Source organism: Cydia strobilella, chromosome 7 (assembly GCF_947568885.1).
Source record: "Cydia strobilella chromosome 7, ilCydStro3.1, whole genome shotgun sequence".
Classification (NCBI taxonomy): domain Eukaryota; kingdom Metazoa; phylum Arthropoda; class Insecta; order Lepidoptera; family Tortricidae; genus Cydia; species Cydia strobilella.
Genome location: NC_086047.1, coordinates 9,794,442 through 9,815,506, shown reverse-complemented (window position 1 = coordinate 9,815,506; position 21,065 = coordinate 9,794,442). Strand labels below are relative to the sequence as shown.

Below are 21,065 nucleotides of genomic sequence, written 5' to 3'. Positions count from 1 at the left end.
CATTTATTCAAAATGACCGCCATAATTATCTACACAGGCTTGAAGTCTTCGTGGCCAGTCGTCAATGGATTCACGCACCACTTTCATGTCGATATTGGCCACTGCCGTAGCAAGAAATTTTTTCAGCGAGTCTAGATTTGCATGAGGTTTTGAGCACTCCTTTTCCTCTAAATACTGCCATATTTTATTAAAGGATTAAGATCTGGGCTAGAGGAGGGCCAATCTTCATGCCGTATAAAGTCGATTTTATTGGAGGCGAGCCAGGCTTGTGTAGACTTTGCCTTATGGGCTGGAGCAGTCCTGCTGGAAAACCCAATGCTGGTTTAGAAACATCGTATGGGATAGTGGTTTCACAATATTAGTCAACACCGTGTCTTGGTACACTTTGGCACTAGTTTTTACTCCTTTCTCACAAAAATGCATACTAGTGACGCCCGCATAAGAAACTCCCAGCCAAACCATCACAGATGAAGGGTGATGACCTCTTTGAATACGGGGAATGCTATTAGACGCTTCTTTACTATTGCGAGCGTACACTCTATCATTTTGTTTATTACAGTTTTCTTCTATGTCAAAAATTTTCTCGTCCGAAAACAGTATACAACGGTGCTTATTTTTAGCGTACTTCTTCAATAAAGCTTTAGATCTTTTAAGCCTTAAAGCTTTAAGCCGACCATTGAGAAGATGGCCAGTTTTTCGTTTATAAGCACGAAGTCTCAGGTCTTGATTAAGCACTCTTTTCACCGTGTTTTTGCTCAAACCCATCTGGAGGGCCATAACTTTTTGTTTCCTAGCGGGATTTCTGGCAATGCGTGCCCTAATTGCTTGTACAACCGCTGGAGTCCTAGCTGTACGCGGACGACCGCTTCTTTTCTTGTCATTTAAACTAGAGACCTCACTGTATCTTTCTATGGTACGATACACAAATCTTAGAGAGAATTTTAAATTTTCAAGTAGCTTAAAAATTTTAGTCGGCGAGTGACCACAACGATATAGTGCAATTATTGCGGTACGGCTATCTTTAAGCGTCCACTCCATGTTGAAGAAAACAGAAAATTGCAAAATTATACTACTCAAATATTTAATAAAGATTCGAAATTCAAATGCAGAACGGTTTTTGTTTTAGGAGTTCCAAATTTAAATTTTAAAGGCCAGTGACAGAACTTATGAGCCGACTAGGTATACTCATACCCTTTCATAGAAAATGGACCAGCCAAAACGTATGAAACAGCCAATTTTTTTTTGCGATTTAGGGGTCGGAGTGGGTCCCATAGTAAAAGTTGCATAGTATAATCCCAAAACCTCCCTGGCAACGGGAATGCACTTATTTTTTAGCCACCGTGTATACGATAATACGATACGAAACGCAACTGTCACTCTTATCTCTCAGTAATTAGTTACTTGTGCAACAAGAGAAGAAAGTTGGTCTTTCTTGCGAGCGTTTATTTTGAGTCCCGAGAAAGCGAAAGATTCCATAATTGAATCACGAGCGAAGCGAGTGATTCTAAGTTAGAATCTTGAGCGTAGCGAGGGACTCAAAAAACACGAGATGTAAAATAACCTTGCTCTCGTGTTGCACTTATAATTTTTCACCTCAGTAGTGAGAACATATTAAAGGTTAAAATTTATTTCGAATTACACAGAATAATACAGAAAAAAAAATTAAAAAAAAAGATCGTAATATAAGTATGAAGTGGCAGTTCATGGCCTTCACTTAATTAAAAAGCTACATTGTTTCACTCCCTGGAGTGAGGAAAGTCGCACTTTCCTCACTCCAGGGAGTGACGAAAGTAGGCTTGTTCGAGCTGCTGAGGTGAAAAATAATATGGAAGAGAGAGACAGCGTTTCGTTATCGTAACGCAAGCGATTGTCACGCCGGCTAGGCATCCAGGCTAGTGATGAAGATTAAAGGGAAACTAGAGACCGTCTAATCTAACACTACACAGACTTTACAGAGATAGTTCAGGTTTCGTAAAAAAAATATTATTAATTTTTTTTTCAGATCTTGCCAAAAACTCGACCATTTCTGTGGAATCTATGATCTAGATTCTCGTGGTTTTGTAGAAACTTTAAAATTATGTAACGAAGAACCCAATAACGCAAACACGACCCAAGGAACTTCTGTTTTGCTGGAAGTGTACAATGAAATAAAGGAAGAGGAATGTAAGTATTACAGTTTCAGATTATAGAATGCCTGTGACCAGGGCTATGGGCTATAACCGCAAACACCGATTCCTAAATTGCGGTCAACGGCACGGTTTGACCACGGCTCGTTCGATTTACAACAAGTACTTGTACAATCTTTTTATAATGTTCTTTCAGGCACCTCGACTCGTGTGCACGGCTCGTTCGATAATTTACAACAAGTGCTTATACAATCTTTTTATAATGTTCTTTCAGGCAACAAGGTCCTTGGAATTAAACCACAGCTAGAAGCTGAAGAAGCGAAAAATCGTTATGAACGAAATGGCACACGCGCCTTACGATTCGAGGTACATATGTTGAAGATATTTTGACAATGGTTTATGTAATCGTCATCCGAAAGATAAATAATGCATGCAAATATATGATCATACTAGCTGTTGCCCGCGACTTCGTACGCGTGGATTTGTATGTTGGTGGTTATATATTTTACATGAGCATAGAATATTATGCAGCAAAAGATATCAGTATTAGGGACGGTTAATCATTTGTTACTTAATAATTATACAACGCATGAAATTTGTCCTTCACAAACTACGAAGTTTCAAGCCCCTATCTGAAAAAAATATGTCCTCTCAACGCTCTTAGAAGATTTTTAAGTCCACTACTTTTTTTTTTTTTAAAAAGGTTCTCTCCCGATGCAAACTATTAATACATTATTAATACATTTCAAAAACGGTGGAATCAGTTTTCGTCTATTTTAATATAATTCCCTTTTACCAAGTTTCATGTTCCTTAGCTTAAAAGAAATACCACATATAAAATTACATCTCCTTTTTAACCTCCTTAGGGGTTGAATTTCTAAGAATGTTAAAATAACTTTTTTTTGTAAGCGGCTATTATGCCTTTCTAAGAAGTTTCAAAGCATTTGTAATGGATTCAAACTTTCAACCTCTTTTTAACCCTTTTAGGGGATGAATTTTTAAAAACGCTGAAATTACTTTTCCTGTATTCTAATAATATGCCCATACAAAGCTTAAAGTCCCGCACTTGATAAAATTTTTGGTCTCCATACAAACTTTCAACCCCTTTTTACCTTAGGGTATGAATTTTCAAAAACGCTGATTTGATTTCCTTGTATTCAAATAATATATCTTTTTACCAAGTTTCAAATTGCTAGCTAAAAATAAAACTTGAACCCCATACAAACTTTTATAACCCCTTCTTAGTGGCTACTAACGCTATTAAAACTACCTATTGTGAAAAATTCAGCTCTCTAGGTCTAACGGTTTGGGCTGGGCGTTGATTTAAGTGAGTCAGTCAGTCAGGACTTTTACGTTTACATATACAGATAGATGACTTTTCGACTTATTTATTCGAATAAGTCGAAAAGTTCACAAACCATATTATGTCTCAGGATCAAGAATGTAAAAAATCAGAAAAGGTACGAGAATGTGTGGAGGAAATATTTTCAGAAAAGCATGTGCCTGAGCTCTTAGGATGTAAGAAGAGCATCATCCGCGGATTTAATATAACATTAAATATATGCCAACAAAAGGTTAAAGTATTTATTCAGGTTTATCTTCCCTTAGTAAAAAAAAATATTTTTCACCTCAGCAGCTCGTACAAGCCTACTTTCGTCACTCCCTGGAGTGAGGAAAGTGCGACTTTCCTCACTCCAGGGAGTGAAACAAAGTAGCTTTTTAATTTAGTGAAGGCCATGAACTGCCACTTTATACTTCTATTACAAATTCGTGTTTTTTTTTTATTATTCTGTGTAATTCGAAATACATTTTAACCTTTAATACGTTCTCACTACTGAGGTGAAAAATTATATGTGCAACACGAGAGCAAAGTTATTTTACATCTCGTGTTTTTGAGTCCCTCGCTAGGCTCAAGGTTCTAACTTAGAATCACTCGCTTCGCTCGTGATTCAATTACTTTCGCTTTCTCGAGACTCATAATAAACACTCGCAAGAAAAAACAACTTTCTTGTTGCACAAATAACTATTCTTTTACATTATTCGAGGGGTAAGCAGTCAAACCCGATAAATAGAGATTTATGTCACTAGCTATTGCCCGCGACTTCGTCTGCGTTGAATTAGTTCCAGCAGTTTAGAGTAAGTATAGCGCTTGGATAAAATCTACGGGCAATAATTTTGAGCATAATATGCTTACACCATCAGTTAACAGGCAATTAATTAATTTTCTCATTTCTACCCCCTTTTCACCCTCTTTAAGGATGACTTCCGACATAAAAACAAAATGTGTATTTTTTCTAGGTCCGTGGCGCTAGAGGCAGTGGCATGAAGTCTTTACCTTCAGACGTATTAGTTTTGGGCACTGCAGTAATGCTGATTAAACTAACACTCACTAATTTCATGACAATAAATTGTAAATAAAGTCTTTAGAATAGAATAGAATAAGATTGTATTCGTAAGCACAAACAAACATTACATAATATAACATTTAGGTAACGCAAACAAATAAAGATTCATAGCAATGTGTAGGTTAACCTAACCTAAGGTGATTCAAAAATGGAGGCATGTACTATGTGTGCAACGTAAAAAGAAAACTTTTCTCGAATTAATAATTTTAATTGTAATGAAACAGAACAACAAATAAATACTTCTTGTTGGTAGAAAGTAACTATCCTATGCGTTAAATTTGTCTTACTTAAAGATGTATTCCACTTACCCAGGCTCTCAGTTAGCCAGGTATAAATAATTTCTGTCTCATTTAAAGGCTTATTACACTTTGCTAAATTTAGTGACTAACAAGAGGGACGCCGCTATACGTGAGACACGATAAGAGATACACCCTATCGTTTCTCACGTATAGCGGCGTCCCTCTTGTTAGTCACTAAAGTAGGATAGTGTAATAAGCTCTTTACAGAGGGTTCCATTAATAGAGGTCAAAACAGCGGATATTTCAGTTATAGAGGTGGCTAATAAAGTATTTTGTAAACAATATGTACGAATTGTACGAGTTGTAATCTTTAAAAATAAATAAGGTAAAATAACCTTTAACCCTTTCCTTAAATATTTTTTAACTGTTTAAATTTTAATCGAATAATTTTCTACATATTGGGGGAAATGACCGAACGGGATAGTCTTATCACACTCTTATGTATCTTTCAGTAGGAGTAGCAGAGAAAGCGCTGTTATCGTTTTTCCTTGTCACAGTTTCAAGGGCCCTCCACACTCGTGCGCGAATCGCGGCGCGAAGCCGCGACCGCGAGTGTGGAGTCTAGTTCGCTAATCAGCGAAATCGGCTCCACACTCGCATTCGCGGTTTCGCGCCGCGTGGTGTGGAGTGGGCTTAGTGGGTTATATTCTCTTTACCTAACTTAACCGGCACGCACGCGCCCATAAGAGCGAGAAAGAGATATTGTTTTCTCGCTCTTACTTATGGTGCGTCGCACAATGACCTTGGTGCGGTGCGATAGTGTGTTATGCCTATTACTTTACTCTTTAGCTCGCTTCACACTCGTCCGCTAATCACGAGTGTGGAGGGGCTTTTGATGTTTTGATCTCGACGATCATAAAGGCGCCCACTGACTATCAGTCCGCTGGACGATATAGGCCTGTCAGTTAGAACAAAAATTTGACAGCTCCGAACAACTGACATGCCGATATCGTCCGGCGGACTGATAGTCTGTGGGCCCCTTTTGGCGACGATAAATCGAAGTAAATTACATTGCAGTCTGTAGATTCCTTAATGGTTAACTGTCACGCTGATCGACTCGCATCGCATATATTTATATCATAAAAAAAAACAGTCTTCGTCTGTCTCGGTATGGAGTATGATGTGTGATTTATGATGCGTGTATGATTTAAGCGAAAAATAGTTGATACGTTTTTTTAAACATATTTACGTTATATTGCTTTATTTTACGTGAAGTGATCTTATTTATAAATTTAATTATTCTCTCGAGTCAAGATGTTTAACAAGAGTGTTATTGTAGCGGTATTTCTATTAGGTAAGTGTTTTCTTGTTTATAATATATGTACCCTTGAGTTAATTTATGATTACGGAAAATATTTATTCTCTTTTAACCTATAGGTCGTTTACTATGATATTACTTTGAACGTGAGATCCGGTTTTACTTGTAGGTTTTGTTTATTTTATGTGTAGGTATCAGGTGAAAAATATGGGTGTAGACAACTTACTCAAAAATATGTCCCATAATTCTTAATTCGCTGACGAGCTACGGGACATATTTTTGAGTATGATTTGTGTACCCATATGTTTACACTTGACTGTACCTATGTAAAAACTGTTTTTTTTTATCTATCGAAATTGTAATAAAATCTGTAAATAGTATTTCTTATATTTATTATATTTGCCTTACAGGTAATGATCCATAATATATTTACATGTTTCTATTGCTATAAATAGAAATTTTCATAATTCAGGCAATTATAAAGTCATAGTAAATTGTTAAAAAAATGTATAGGTACCAAAATTATGTCTACATAGAGGTGCAGTCACTATTCTACACCTACAGTCGCCATCAGATATATCGGAGCAGCCGAGGTGCTCAATAATATCTGAACACGCACTCCAACGCCTTGACAATAGTGTGTTCAGATATTTGTTAGCACTTTGGCCGCTCCAATATATCTGATGGCTACATTAAGCATCTGTGTGCAGAGTGCTTGAGTAAAATAATAATCTATAACATCTAAAATAAAGTGTTATTATACATATGTCTATTTTTATATCAAGGGGCGGCTTGGGCTCAGTTGGATGCTGACCAAGATAAAGCTGTGAACACGGCCTTAGAGAACCTGCCTCCAGAACTCCAGGGTAAGGTGGACAAGACACAACTTGATGAGATCAAAAACAAATCGGCAGCAGCATTTAAGGACAAGTGTGCCAAGAATGGAGGACCCGATGCTTTTGGAAATGCTGAGGTGAGTCTAACTGGCTAAATAGTGAACCCCCAATTAAGTCCACATTTGTCCCCACCCCATGTGTGTGTGTGGTTATATCCTTTAAGATTATATGAATGCACCTATTTCCATCTGTGCCCGGTAGGAACAAATGGGAATACAGCTTTGTTTTTACCATACCACCATATGATATTAAAACATTACTAAGGTTTAATATTGAAACTCTCTGAAAAATGTCTGTTGAAACTTTCTGATGTGTTTTTGAGTGTGGGGTCCGCTCTGCAACTAATCCAAAGACTAGTCATAGGCTCTAGTTTGGAGGAAATAGATTAATTTAGGTATAGGTATACTAATTTAGTACTGGTAGCAGACAAGTGATTACATTACCTTTCTAGTGTAGGGCTAATTGTAGACATTGAAAATAATTTCTGGCTCTAATACAAAATTATTTATTGGACAGAGTTCCAGTCCAGGTAGAGAGAGACCTTGGCTGTTTTCTATACAGTAGGTATGATAAAATATCTTGAATTCTGTATTTAACTTGATAATGGATATTGATATATGTAGCACTGAATCACATAAATAATATTCTTCTATTCAACCCCCTGACAGACATATTCTCACAGAAGGAACCGAGAGTCCTAGCCACTGCAACTCAGTATTTGGAGTCGATCTCCACACCCACTACTATACCGTCATAATTTAGTATTATTAGTCATGTATATAGTAGTAGTAATACAATAATTTGTTATGTTTCTACAGTTTATCCGTTTTGTCTTGTCTTGTTAAATTAAGTTCAATGTATAGTAACCTAGCTATAACTTACATGTTTGGTATAACTGTTAATGTAAGTTAGTTGATGAATAAATAAATGATAAATGGATTGAAAGTGACCTGAAGATGTTTGAGTAATACTTTTCTGTATGGTGGTTTACTACTGTGTGCAGTTATACCTTCATTTTCTGCAGTAGTAGATTACCTATATTCACCCAATTTCTCTGTAGATTAACTATATTCAACCACCTTCAGATTGCTGCCTCACATTCAATTATCACTATTATCAGCAATCAGCATTTTGCTCCATTTTTCACAAGCGGATGTAGGTATTGGTAGGTAAATCCTTATAATTGTTTTGGACTTAACAGCCTGATCAATGAGTAATTCGTAATTATCTTATCTTTATGATAGATAATAAATTAATGTATCATTTCGTAATGTGAAAATTGGTGTAAAAGTATGTCTAATCAAATTACATGTTTATTCCAGTTTTGCAACTCGAATTTCGCTTCATAGACTATTTATACTCGTAGGTATTGAATAGGCAGTGGTTTCACAACAATAGTTAGTATTAATAAATGAGAAAGTAATTAAATCTCTAAATAAATAACAACATCGGCATTAGAAGATCATCGGCTGTATTTTAGAATTATTAAGCTCCTTATAATACAGTCCCAAATAAATTGGTATTGGTTTGTACAGCCACCTTAAGGCCTGTGCACACCGGATGCGTGTGCGTAGACGTGCACGTTGTAATATATAGATCCTTATGAGATGAGAGACGGCACACCGCTTGCGTGACGTGTGCATGCACGGCTCCAGCATTTTAGCGCAGCACGCAGCAGGTCTGGCCTTTAAGAAGTGTCTAATTTAAATTTTATTCACTCGGGCATTGTAATGCATCGTCTGCCATAGATTTTACAGGTCAATGATGCTGTAATACAGCTATTGAAAAATAAGTAAGTAAGCCATATATGATATAAGCTGCCTTGTCCAACATATATCGTTTCCCCTTCTCTAAACTGGCTCCTATGTCAGACACTTAATTTGACCCATTTCGGCCTATCAAATAGGCGATAAAACAAACTGATATTGACATCCCGTAAAATTAATAGCTAGATTCACACATACTAAACATAGCGCAGCACCTATCTACATTTTGTTAATTTTTTTTATCTATGAAGTGGGTTACACATACACATTTTATTGTAAACGCAAAGTTAAGATAATCAATAACTATTTTTGCATTGCACTGCACCTTTACAGGCGCGGTACATTTTCAGTGGGCTCTTGAGTTTATTTATCTTTTATTATATTGGATACCTATACTATATTTTCTGAAATGCGTTTGCCGTGTATATATTTAAAGCTGGTAGGCACAACAGCAATTATTAATATTTATTGCATAGTGTTTTATTTTCAATGCAAAACAGTTTAGCAACGTTAAGTACGTTAACTGTTAAGAAACATAATAAAGAAGTGAACAGGTCTAACGTAAACTCGTTTTACACGCAATGTGCTTGCAATGGAGTTCCCACCTAGGCATACTATATTCTAAGTTGATTTTCCTTTAAACTCTAATGGCTCAGGTAATTTACCTGTGGTAGGTTGGTAGGTAGTAGGTAGGTATAATACAGCGTTATACAGCGAATCTAAAGTTCAATGTGACTAAGTGACTACTGTTTCTTGGACAATTTAATAACGTTATAGCTTCTGCCTGCGACTTCGTCTGCGAGGGGTGCAGGGGTGATGTTGATGATGATGATAAAAACTATTCCTCGCTTGGTTAGCCTTAAGACATATGCAGCTTAGACATTTTTACGACATATCGCGACATATATGTAAAGCATTATAAGGTTTTGGTGTGGTGGAAAATTGTGTGTTTCACTCGGCAGCAGTTTGTTCACTTGTCGTGCACCAAGTCGGTTGCAAGCGAGCATACGAATACGACCCGCCTAGTGGCTAACCACTACAACCTACAACACAGTTAACGTAGCCTATTACGCCTGTAACTCGACTATTACTACTATTACAGTTAATCTGTTTGACTCAAGGGTGGAATGGTAGAGAATGCCTTCTGGCATTAAGGTCGCCGTTCGTAAACTTTTTATTGTAGATAAATAAACTGCCCAGGTCACTTGCGGGTTGCCAATTATAATATAGTATATAAATTTGCTGCAATGGCGCAGGGACTAAGATTTCCTGTTGTTATTATTGACGCTGCCCTCCCGTCCGGTGTCAAAGTTCAAGCTAGTCGATAGTAAGACGTGGGTCTAAGTCCAATTATGTTCGCCACAATTAACGATTTACGAAATTTTTAGAATTCTGAAAACAATATACCTATATCTATGATTTTCTAGTTTCCTTCTGACAATGCATAGATAGATAGATAGATAAAAACTTTATTCATTTCCACAACATACATGGTACATAGAAAACATGCAGCTTAGAATTACACTTAAAAACTAGTTACAATTCTTGAAATAAGTAAAAGAAAACAATACAAAATACAAAACCATGTGTCGTGGCAGAGAATAGGATATTCTGCCAGGACCTTACAAAATGAAGAGACTGTACAACGCGTAGTAGATAGGTATACTGTAGGTAGGAAAATGTACTTATACCGTTTACATTTTTCCGTATTTATCATTACTAATCAATGTTTTAGGCTAACAAATGTCTTTGTATTTTTTACATACCTAATGTATCTGTATGGCATTCATAATAAGTATAATGTATGAAAAGAAAAAATATGGTACATTAATGTTCTACCGTGAAGTCGGTGTACAAATATTTTTACTTATATCTATTTCTTACATCTATATCTTTGGTTTACACAATATATTAAAACATAACTAGGTACAATCAAACAGCTAAACTATGAATCTAATCACTGCGATCCAGATCTCTTTAACACTATAAAAACAATGCTTAAGTAGGTAAGAATCCAAATAATGTTTGAACAATGTAGTTGGTTTATTTTTTAGATCATCAGGTAACTTGTTATATACTTTTGTTGCCATAAAGTATTTTTTTAATAATACCAAGTTGGATTTAGGCAGAGTTAACTTATGTTTCCATATGGATTGTTTTGTTAGAGGCACAAAACAGTGCTGCGATCAAAATTGTATATTGTGTGTCTCACCCGCTCAGTGTGACACATTTTACTACGCCTAGATATTTCGTTACAAATGGCCATCCTCATTTAATATCTGGTTTCCTACTGTTTCCAAAGATACCGAGCTAATGGCCACTATGGCGAGGTTAATCGTCTTCTAGTGATGCGTGTTATCTCAGCCAATGGTTATTAAACTGCACTCATTCTTGCCTAAGAACGGCACATTCAGGGAAAACGGTTACCGTTGATTAATACAAAAAGTTATAGTACTTTTAGTTTAATAGTTTAACTTGTCGTTAATTTGTATTATTTTTAACTTTAACCTACGAAGTAACAAATACAGTTCATGCGTTTTGGGCATAGAAGAGATCGTATGGTAATTAATATGATCTAATTTTAGTGCCTAAATGGGTGGATGTGTGGTAGTTCTTGTTGTTTATCTGTCTGTGTCAGCTAGGGGACAACAGCACCCCGGACTGTTAGAAGACATGATGTACCACGTTCTACTAACATGCTTAGCAATTAGCATAATGGAAATGACGAATTTTGAAATAGCTACCACAAAAATGCATGTTCCGTTATTTAAATATCAATGTCTAGGAGACCGAGCCTTGCTCGGAAAACATAAAAATTCAAAAATGCACGTTGTTTCAGAGATAAGACCTAGCTATGTAATTCGATTTTTCGCCCCCGAAAACCCCTGCAAATTTCATCGAAATCATGAAATAAAACTATGAAAACGGATTATATCGCGTATATTGAATTTATAATACATCCCGACGTTTCGAACCCTTTACAGCGTTCGTGGTCAACGGTGGTAGTGGTGGTGGTGGTGGTTTTTTTATCGCGTATATATATATATCTTTATTTGAAAATAATTGTGGTGTATAACTAGCCTTATGAACCGATTTTGCATGTACAACCAGCCTTAAAGTTTATAGTCTATGATTGTTCATTATTTTTAGTATGTGGGTATTTTTGCACTTTGTAATTTTTCCTCAGTCACCCGTTGACCACGAACGCTGTAAAGGGTTAGAAACGTCGGGATGTATTATAAATTCAATATACGCGATATAATCCGTTTTCATAGTTTTATTTCATGAGTAACTATCGCGGTAACCGAAGACAATATTTCATCGAAATCGTTAGAGCCGTTTCCGAGATCCCGGAAATATATGTATAAATATATATACAAGAATTGCTCGTTTAAAGGTATAAGATATAACTAGATTTTTAACAGTGACCCAGTAGAACGTAACCATGGCAACGAGTAACAAGAAAATATATTCATCCAAATATACATATGAACGTATGTATCAGAATCATGCTTACTTAAAATGTAACTTTACATTTGAGTGCCGTGACCGTGAATCATGCATGATCATGCTAACCCAGTTCATCAAATCGGAATTTATGTATAATTCGGCATCGATTTCTAGGTGTTCCGATTAACGTTATAAGTGTTATAACCTCAGAAAAGATACGACTTTATTACAAACACTATACTAGATTATTAATGTGTGAAAAGCATTAATGGGAGGTATTGAGATACAATAATATTTTTTGTCTTCGAAGGTACAAATTGTGATATTACTATATAATTGAAAACTTGTTTTATGTTTATCAATATTATCATGAATTCAATTTGCCCAAAAAACATATGATGGCAAGAAGGGTATAAGTATACAATACCATCTAAACACTTGTAGAGAAAAAAAAAGTCACATATTTTACATACTTACATGTTTTGTTATTTAGTAATGTTCAGTCTTAGATCTGAACTATATATTTTCTCCCAAGAGAGTTATAACTGTTAATGAGACATATTTATACAGTGTTAATTACTAAGCTTAATAACGATTTATTCACGGACAAACAATTTACTAACGTGACCAAGTCAATTTATCTAATCACCTTAGCGATAAGGGTCGTGGGAAAAGTTCATGTTAGTTTACCTACATACTTTAAAACAATAGTTCTGAAAGAAATAATATAAGTTTTTACCGCATTTTTATTACTTAAATGTTATATTTTTAAATAAATGATTGCAAATAGCAAGACACGTTCGTACGTTTCCGTGAAAATACGAAGGAACATAATTATGCACTACATTTGTAATATAAGGTATTTCACGTTGTAGCTGACGTACCTACCTGCATAAGAATATGTTCGCCATTGATTTCAGAAAGCGTTCATAAACTTGAAATCCTGCATGGAGGGCCTGGTGGTGACGAGCGAGCTGGAAAAAGAAATCGAGGCTGCTAAACCCAACGGCAAAATGGACGAGGTCTTTAAGAAGTAAGTACCTATAATATATATGTTCTCATCAGTTCTCATACATCTTAGCACCTTAGCTGGTGCTAATAGGGTATTCTATATTTTTTATGAATGGTATCAGTCGATCAGGTTTGTTTTGAGGATCAAACGTCTGTATGGGACCCATTGTCTTAAAGCAATACAAAATTGACACATGATGGTAAAAGTCTGGCACCCTTACTTCACTGACGAAACGCTTCATACAAAATGATGTATTTTTTTTTACTTTGATGTATTTATTTATTAAACCCATATATTTTTTAAGTTTCAAATTTATTGTGATAAATTGCTCATTTTCTATCTATTTAACTAGATTTAGTTATAAAATTCAACATGTGGAAAACACCCTATTGTACAAAAAGGTAGTGAATCAACAAACGACTGAATGCGATTTAAGTGCAAAATGTAACCACCTTGACTTGACTTGTGTGCTTGACCTCCGGTGCCTATACTTTGTTTAATTTAGCAACCATATTTTATTTATTTATTGATAAGTAATATCTTAATTTAGATTATTTTAAATACTTATTTCACCAGCGTTAATTGCTCACGAAAGGTGGAACTATTATTTTACCGGTCTTTACCGTCTTTAGCTATTGAAAAAAGGGAATTCCATATAACGAACCATGCATACCATCTCCGTTAAGCTATGTATGACTTAGGAAATGTTCAGATAGAAAAAATGTGAAATATTGATCGAGTGTTTTATTTTAGATATTGTGCCAAAAAGCCCCAGTTCAAGGAGTGCTTCAAAGTCGCAGTGGAGGCCGCCAGACCGTGCTTCTCGAGCGACGAACAGAAGAACTTGAAGATAGTGTACAACGTCACCGAACAGCTGGCCGAGTTCGTTTGCTTCAAGGATGGCGACAGGATTGCGCGTGGGTACCATTTTAAATAGTCAATTCAACTTTTTACAAGCTCTTATTTAACTTGCAATGTGTGTATATGCTCGGGTCGAATCTTGCAGGCTGAATTAGACCCACTTCCCATTATTCGAATGAGCTGAAACTTCATATACATACAAGGTGTAACAAAAATAGTGGGGATCACTTTAAGGGCATATTCAGTATCGTGTTCTGATTAGGAAAAAGTAGAATACCGCGACGCGATTTTGACACGAAAAATTTTTTTTTTCTATTGGGCAGGGGGCAGGTCATCCAAGTCGGCCAACCCTCCATACAGAGGTCAAAAATTTTTCGCGTCAAAAATGTTTTCTTATACTTTTTCCTAATCAGAACACGATACCGAATATGCCCTTAAAAGGACCCCTACCATTTTTGTTACACCCTGTATGTAAATTGGGTGTTGGGTGACAAATCAATATTATCTAAGTCTTGTATTTTCATTATTTTATTTCCATATATTTTAAAGGCACAATTTATTGTGAAAAATTACTATTTTTTTATGTAATACGTATTAGATTTTAGCACAAAATTCAACAATCAATCGCTTAATCTAATGAGTATGCTTGTCAGTGTTCATTGCGGAGGGCGGGATCGACTGCATGCAGGCGCAGCAGGAGGCCATCCAGAACTGCACCAACGAGTCGCTCGGCCCCAACGTGCAGCTGAACGCCAACATCTCCGCCGACTCCATCCCCGAAATCAGATTTACTGTAAGAACACACGCTAACGTATCCATCGAAAATCGAATTTTCGTTATCTGCCTCTCTATCGCACATTCATACTCGAGCGACCGAGATAGCTAACGAAATTTCGGTATTTGCAGTAGGCCCCCCGGAATAAAATATATCAGCGGCACGTCTAACTTATCTGTTGGCCAAATCGGATCCTGTTTGGCTTGCTTTTTCTTCAAGACTTGTTTGATAAGGTGCTCAGTTGCCGCAAAACAGGCAAGCCGGGGAAAATTGAGTTCTATTGACATCCCGCCATTTGTACCTACTATAGTATTTTTCAGACTGGAAGGGTACTTTGATAGATGTCAATTCAATACAATTTTGCGACATTTGGCATTTTTAGGTTATGAATTGTATGGAGATGACACCTATCAGCGTACCCTTCCAGTTTGAAAAATACTGTAGATATAGATATAATAGGGTATTATTATGCCGTACTCGAAAGCGTTCTCCGTTTTATATGGGAAAAGTTCTCGCTCGAGAATTTAAGCTAGGAGTAAGCAACCAAGATGATGCATTAATGGGGTTGGCAACTGTCAAAGGTTTGCAGAGATGGCGCCATCATAGCTTGCCCCCTTTTCTATGAAATTTGGCTTAAAGGGCTGGCATCCAGGGCGTTAAAAAAACTAAAATTTGACAGTTCTAGGGATTGACAGGGCAAGCTATGCTGGCGCCATCTGCTAATTATTTCGACTGGCCAACCCCATTGTACTTGGTCTTAAAATTTGTCCTTTGGTAGACTGGGAACACTTAATCCTAGGAAATATAATTAATAATTTACGGGATCAACTGTCCTCTAGAATACTAGGCGAGACTATGTCTCCTACTGGACTTCATTGCGCTTGGTCCCTGTTCGCGTCCGAAGAGTAACGCTGCGTGTTACGTAGGCGAACACTCGCGAACGCGAAGCGGTGCGGCGGGCCCACGGCGTTCGCAACAAGATCGCCCACGTAAGACACTTCTATAGGTATCAAAGGATTGATTCGCGCCGCTTCGCGTTCGCGTGTTGTTCGCCTACGTAAGGACGCTGCGTTACGTTGTACTAAAAGGTTTACCGAATATCACGCTAGATGGCGCTGAACCGGCCGCATCGATTCGCACATCTCGCTAACGATATTCTTATCGGATTGGTATATAAGAGCCACCGCACACTAGCGTCTGACGAGCGTCGGCGTCTAGTCAACTCTATGGCTGCTGCTCGACGCAACGTTGGCGCAACTGCGCAGCGACGCCATGGCGCTAGATAGACGCCGACGCTCAAAAGACGCTAGTGTGGGGTGGCCCTAAGGGTTGGGAAATATTTTGGATAAGGATATTGTCACCTCAGTTTTTCGTATAGCAGTTGTAAACCATTTATCTTTTTTTTTCTAGAATAAGGAGTGTGGGCAGTTAACAGAGCTGCAGCATTGCGTGGTGCGCAAGCTGGAGACGTGCGAGCAGCCCACGACGGCCAACATCGTGGAGTCGCTGTTCAAGTTCATCCGCAAGGCCACGCCCTGCAAGGAATTCACCGTGAGTCTTACCCCATTTCAGCGCTTTTACCTAGAGGATAGTCGGTGACGGTGACGACTTCTCCATACAAAAGTAGTAGGTACCAATTTTCCTCTCTGGATATTCACATTATGTAAAATATTTTTACACAATTTGATGTATATTAACCATAGCTATGCCCCTTCGTTTGACTTCTCTCGATTTTTTGACTATTATAAGAATTAAGAAGCGTAAAATGAATTCTGTAGTAATTTAAATTGTATTTTTTCTTATTTACTCGTAATGCATGTTAATTATAAGATGTGTTTTGAAAAAAATGTGTCCCACCGTGTTTGTTGCCGGTCCCATATTGGGATTACCTCCCCCAATTGAGGGGGGATTTAAATCTCCTCGAGGCAGGGCTGTAGGGTTAGAGCCGGCGTAGCTATATTTGACGTTCATAAGCGCATTGTAATATGCCTACTTAAATAATAAACTATCTTCATATTCCATACAAAATTGTAAAACCTCATAACTTAAATAATAATTAAAAGATTGTAAATAATCAACTGTATCAGATTGTGTAAAAATATTTTCGAAAATCTCAGTATCCAAAGAGGAAAATGTGGACTACGTTTGTATGGAGAAACCGACCTACACTATCCTTTTTAGAACCTAAAACTTAACCCCCCATCGGCACTTTGGAGAAGAGCCAACAGTAACCAAGTTTGAAAAGAGCCACAAATGTTGTTTTCTAAGGAACTAAGTATATTTTATCCTAGATAATAAAATGATAATTTGCTTGCCCAATCTACTATCCGATATCACTAACACTGCTAACACTGCCGATATTCCCTTTGACCAGGATCAACGAGCAAGCCCAAGGAGTGGTACTGTTGTAAGTAATTTGTGTTGTTGTTTTTGTACATACATGATAGCAATTTTTTTTCACCTTGGCCTTAACACTTGAATCCCGCACTACGCTCGGGATTCTATTACGGAATCCTTCGCTTCTTTCAGGATTCAATGTACGCCCTCGCCGTAAATTTGTTATTTTGCTCCATTTTGCTTGAGTCTAAGTATGTCTTTATTTGTTTGTGTACCTATGTGAATTGTCGCCTATAGTGCAAGTTTTGCTTAGTTTGTATCTAGGTCCACAAATATTAGTAGTAATATGCTCGATGTATCAAACAACTATATTACAGCCTGAAATTTAAATCGCAAGAGAAAGAAAATTTGTTCTAGTGAGAGACTTTTTTGGACTGATTAGTAGCTTGTGGTGGTCTTAGCCGTGTTTATGCAATTTTTGTTTTGGTCTGGTTTTTTTAAGTTTACGTTTTCGTATGCCAGTGTTATTAGTGTGTTAGTGTTTTAATAATAAAAAAAAAATCTATTTTTTATGTTAGGGTGGTATTCCGATCTGTCCAATTTCTTCTTCTAATGAAGAACATGCATGCATGTGCATTGCGTCTCACTCTCTCATTAAGCCAACCAACCACCAAGACCAAGAAATTATGCAGGTGGACCCTTAGGTACCTATACCGGCCTTTCTGTGTAATTTTCTCTAGTATCTATACTATTCCTCACTATAGAATTATATTTCAGGATGCTGCTACTGACAAAAACAAGCCTGGGTCGGCTAACGGGCTCACTGTGACGTCACTCACTCTTGCGATGGCGGCAGCTACTCTTCTGGTCTAAGTATCATCACTATCATTTGTATTACTGGGATCCCGGAATACATTACTTTAGTGTAGTAGGCTTGCCCAAAAGGCGGAGACTAGTAGGTATATATTATTATAGGCGCGCCTAAACGGACCGCATTGTCACGACTTAAAGTTATAACAGACGGGCGTACCGGACCGCAAACTTTGTCCGATCCGAGGCCTGTTCAATCGAGTGGAACCTGGTCCGCACTGGTCCGCCGTACGTCCGGTAAGTACGCAGCTATAAGTGAGAGCGAGAAAGAGATATTTTGACCGGACCAAGGTCGCGGTCCGGTACGCCCGTCTATTGCATTTTATATGTGATAGCAACATAATTAGTCCAATATTGCTGTGAAATGTTGGTCGCTTACGCTCCGTGATAGGGCTTCCATTGCTTATACAACAACGACATACATATCGTTACACAATTTAAGTGTGCCAATTGCAGACCCCTGCACTTTTAAATCACTTAAAAAGTGCGATTGTGTGCTGGTGAAAATAGTTTAGTAAGTTTAGATGAATTTATACCAATATTCGCGCTGGCAGCTAACTGAATTCCTACAGTTAAAACTAGATACATAGTACGTGAAACGTATAGAGCGCTTATTGCCTCAATAGTTGCAGTAGTTTTGGAAGTAATGTACCTATAGTTATATTTTTAGGGGTTAAACCGAGCTTAAAGCGTAGTTTGTACGCGGTAGTATAGTCTGAGGCTTAAGTAACAACTCCTGTTTTAAAATAGAAGTTGTACAACGGACCCAAGGGTCCTGAAACTAATTTGTACTACAAACGATACGAATGATTTCTTGAAAATGCCAAAAAAATGAAGTTAAAGGCTATTTCGGTTGTGAGTGTTGTGACAAAAATGTTAAATGTGTACATTCCATTTTTTGTCTTGTTTAGTTTATTTTGGTTTGTGGCAACTTTTGGCATTTGTCTTTAAATAATTGATGTCCAGTATAAACGTCCAATGTAATAATATATTAATACAGTCATATGTCTGTAAATGTGAGAAAGTCGAACAACATTATACAACGTATACTTAACATGACTTAACTGTCCTTACTGTAACGAATAACGGCATGTAACGTGGCTCAATTTTTAATTTTAATTTCAATCATTTTAATAGTAAGTGTCTGAAATAAATAGGCGTTAAGAGATGTATTTATTTGTTATATTTTTTTATTGATTTACATTGCCATTTTTTATTGTTGCGTCAAATTGTTAAAATATACATTATTTTTTGTCCATATTTTAAGTATCTTGCTCAATTAGTTGCTTTAAGAGCTTAATTATTACCTTATGTTTGGGTTAGTGCTTAGATTTAAATGACAGATTAAACTACCGTCTGCCAGTCTTTTAATCTCTCGTATCAGAACGTGGATCCGTGCAGTCAGTATTCAATTCTAATTAATTTTTAATTAGAATTGAATACCTACTGACGTAGATCCGCCTTTCGGCATACGAGAGGTTAAAATATTACCTTTATACGATTATGAAAATCTAGATCATAAAAAGTGTTTCTATTGCGACTGCGACGTGATTAACTGTCATTTTTATCGTACCACCGAATAGTAGAAAAAATGGTTTAAATAATTTCGTACTTAACCCTCTATTGCATGCCATAAAAATAGATTTAAATTTGAACTTTAACAGATGTCAATAGAGTTCAATGTTATTATTATAACTGCCATATATGGCTTGGTATGAACTAGAGGGTTATAAAATTTACTTTCCAAATAAATTTTAGTGGCATGTTGCAGTTTGGCCTATATACCTATAAGATAATTGTCAATTATATCGTTAGTCAGCATACTAACGTATCATCGGCATAAAACTTTATATTATCGTCATAACATTAACTTCATAAGAGTTCATTAACAAGTGAATACATGCAAATCGTGGTTGCGCTTTCCTAAACTGATATAACCTAGTAACAACACATAAGGTGGGGTTCTGTAATTTGTGCGATAATAGGCTACTTTCCTACTTGTCAAATCTGCTTCTTTTTTAGAACTGTCAAAACGATTTGATAATATGGAATTTATATGAAAACGAGTATAGTGACGTCACGGTCAACTCACCTACTTTTTATATTTCTGTCAGATTTATTAAATAGATATTGTGTTTAAAAATAACTGCTATGTTTTTCTTATAATTAGCTGGTGCTTCACGTGTGAAATAATTTATTTTAATAAGAGGAAACTCCTATTTATAAGCGCCGCCGTGCCGTAATTTTGCGTGCCGCGCCAAGCGGCAGCCAGGCTTAATAAAAATCGCGCATATTGTATCAGATTTGGTAAGCACAACGACGAAATGAGGTGCCGATAATATGTCGGTGATACATTGAGGTACTGGACTGGAGGAATCAGGCTGTCACTAAATGTTATCAGTTAGGCTACGAAAGTCCATGAGACTTAAAGGTTTGTGATACATTTTAAAAGTATTTAGTGTTGAAGGCCGAAAATTTATAAAATAACACACGTAAGACTGAAAATGAAAAACAAGGTGTCCGATTTATACTTAAATTGCCTAAACATGACATTTTATCTTGTCCCAAATAACCCAATGTCACTAGAGAATTATTTATTTCACATGATACTTATAATGTTTAAATAACGACCTTATACTTTATTTTGTACGCTATGTTTGTTTAGCTGTTAATTTATGTTTCTGGGTATACGTGTGATAAAGTCGTTTTTATGTGATACCTGTATTGTAAGGTGTAAGTGAAAATTCAGAATAAATAAATGGGATGGTTACAATCAAGTTTGTTTTATACTATATTTATCGTGTGATCATTGACCCTAAAAATGACAAAAAAATTGAGTTAAGTCTTATCTTTATACACATTTAGGGTTAGGCTCCATATGTGTTGCTTAACTTCAAACTCGGGTACCTTTTTTTAATACCAAAATCGCAAAATCTGATAAGATGAATGTATATAAGTCCCACTTAGATATTGAAGCCAAACGACAAGTCGATATCGATATAATATGACA

At 36.6% G+C, this 21,065-nt stretch overlaps 1 protein-coding gene and 1 long non-coding RNA gene across 3 annotated transcripts; both read left to right on the top strand.

The window, feature by feature from the left end:
• Nucleotides 1-2,401: 2,401 nt before the first annotated feature.
• Nucleotides 2,402-4,513, top strand: LOC134742738 (uncharacterized). Its single transcript, XR_010127962.1, has 3 exons — nt 2,402-2,492; nt 3,560-3,706; nt 4,425-4,513. It is a non-coding gene; the product is annotated as an uncharacterized LOC134742738 (long non-coding RNA).
• A 1,430-nt stretch (nt 4,514-5,943) lies between these two features.
• Nucleotides 5,944-20,832, top strand: LOC134743115 (27 kDa hemolymph protein-like). 2 transcript variants are annotated; one of them, XM_063676448.1, is made up of 8 exons: nt 5,944-6,124; nt 6,874-7,061; nt 13,121-13,233; nt 13,966-14,129; nt 14,727-14,866; nt 16,259-16,399; nt 17,223-17,255; nt 17,963-20,832. In XM_063676448.1, the coding sequence occupies exons 1-8, from the start codon at nt 6,085-6,087 to the stop codon at nt 18,056-18,058; spliced, it is 915 nt and encodes a 304-aa protein (XP_063532518.1). In that variant the 5' UTR covers nt 5,944-6,084; the 3' UTR covers nt 18,059-20,832. The 2 variants fall into 2 exon arrangements, with proteins under 2 accessions (XP_063532518.1, XP_063532520.1); XM_063676450.1 differs by lacking the exon at nt 17,223-17,255 and having other exon boundaries at nt 5,945-6,124.
• The last annotated feature ends 233 nt before the right edge of the window (nt 20,833-21,065 follow it).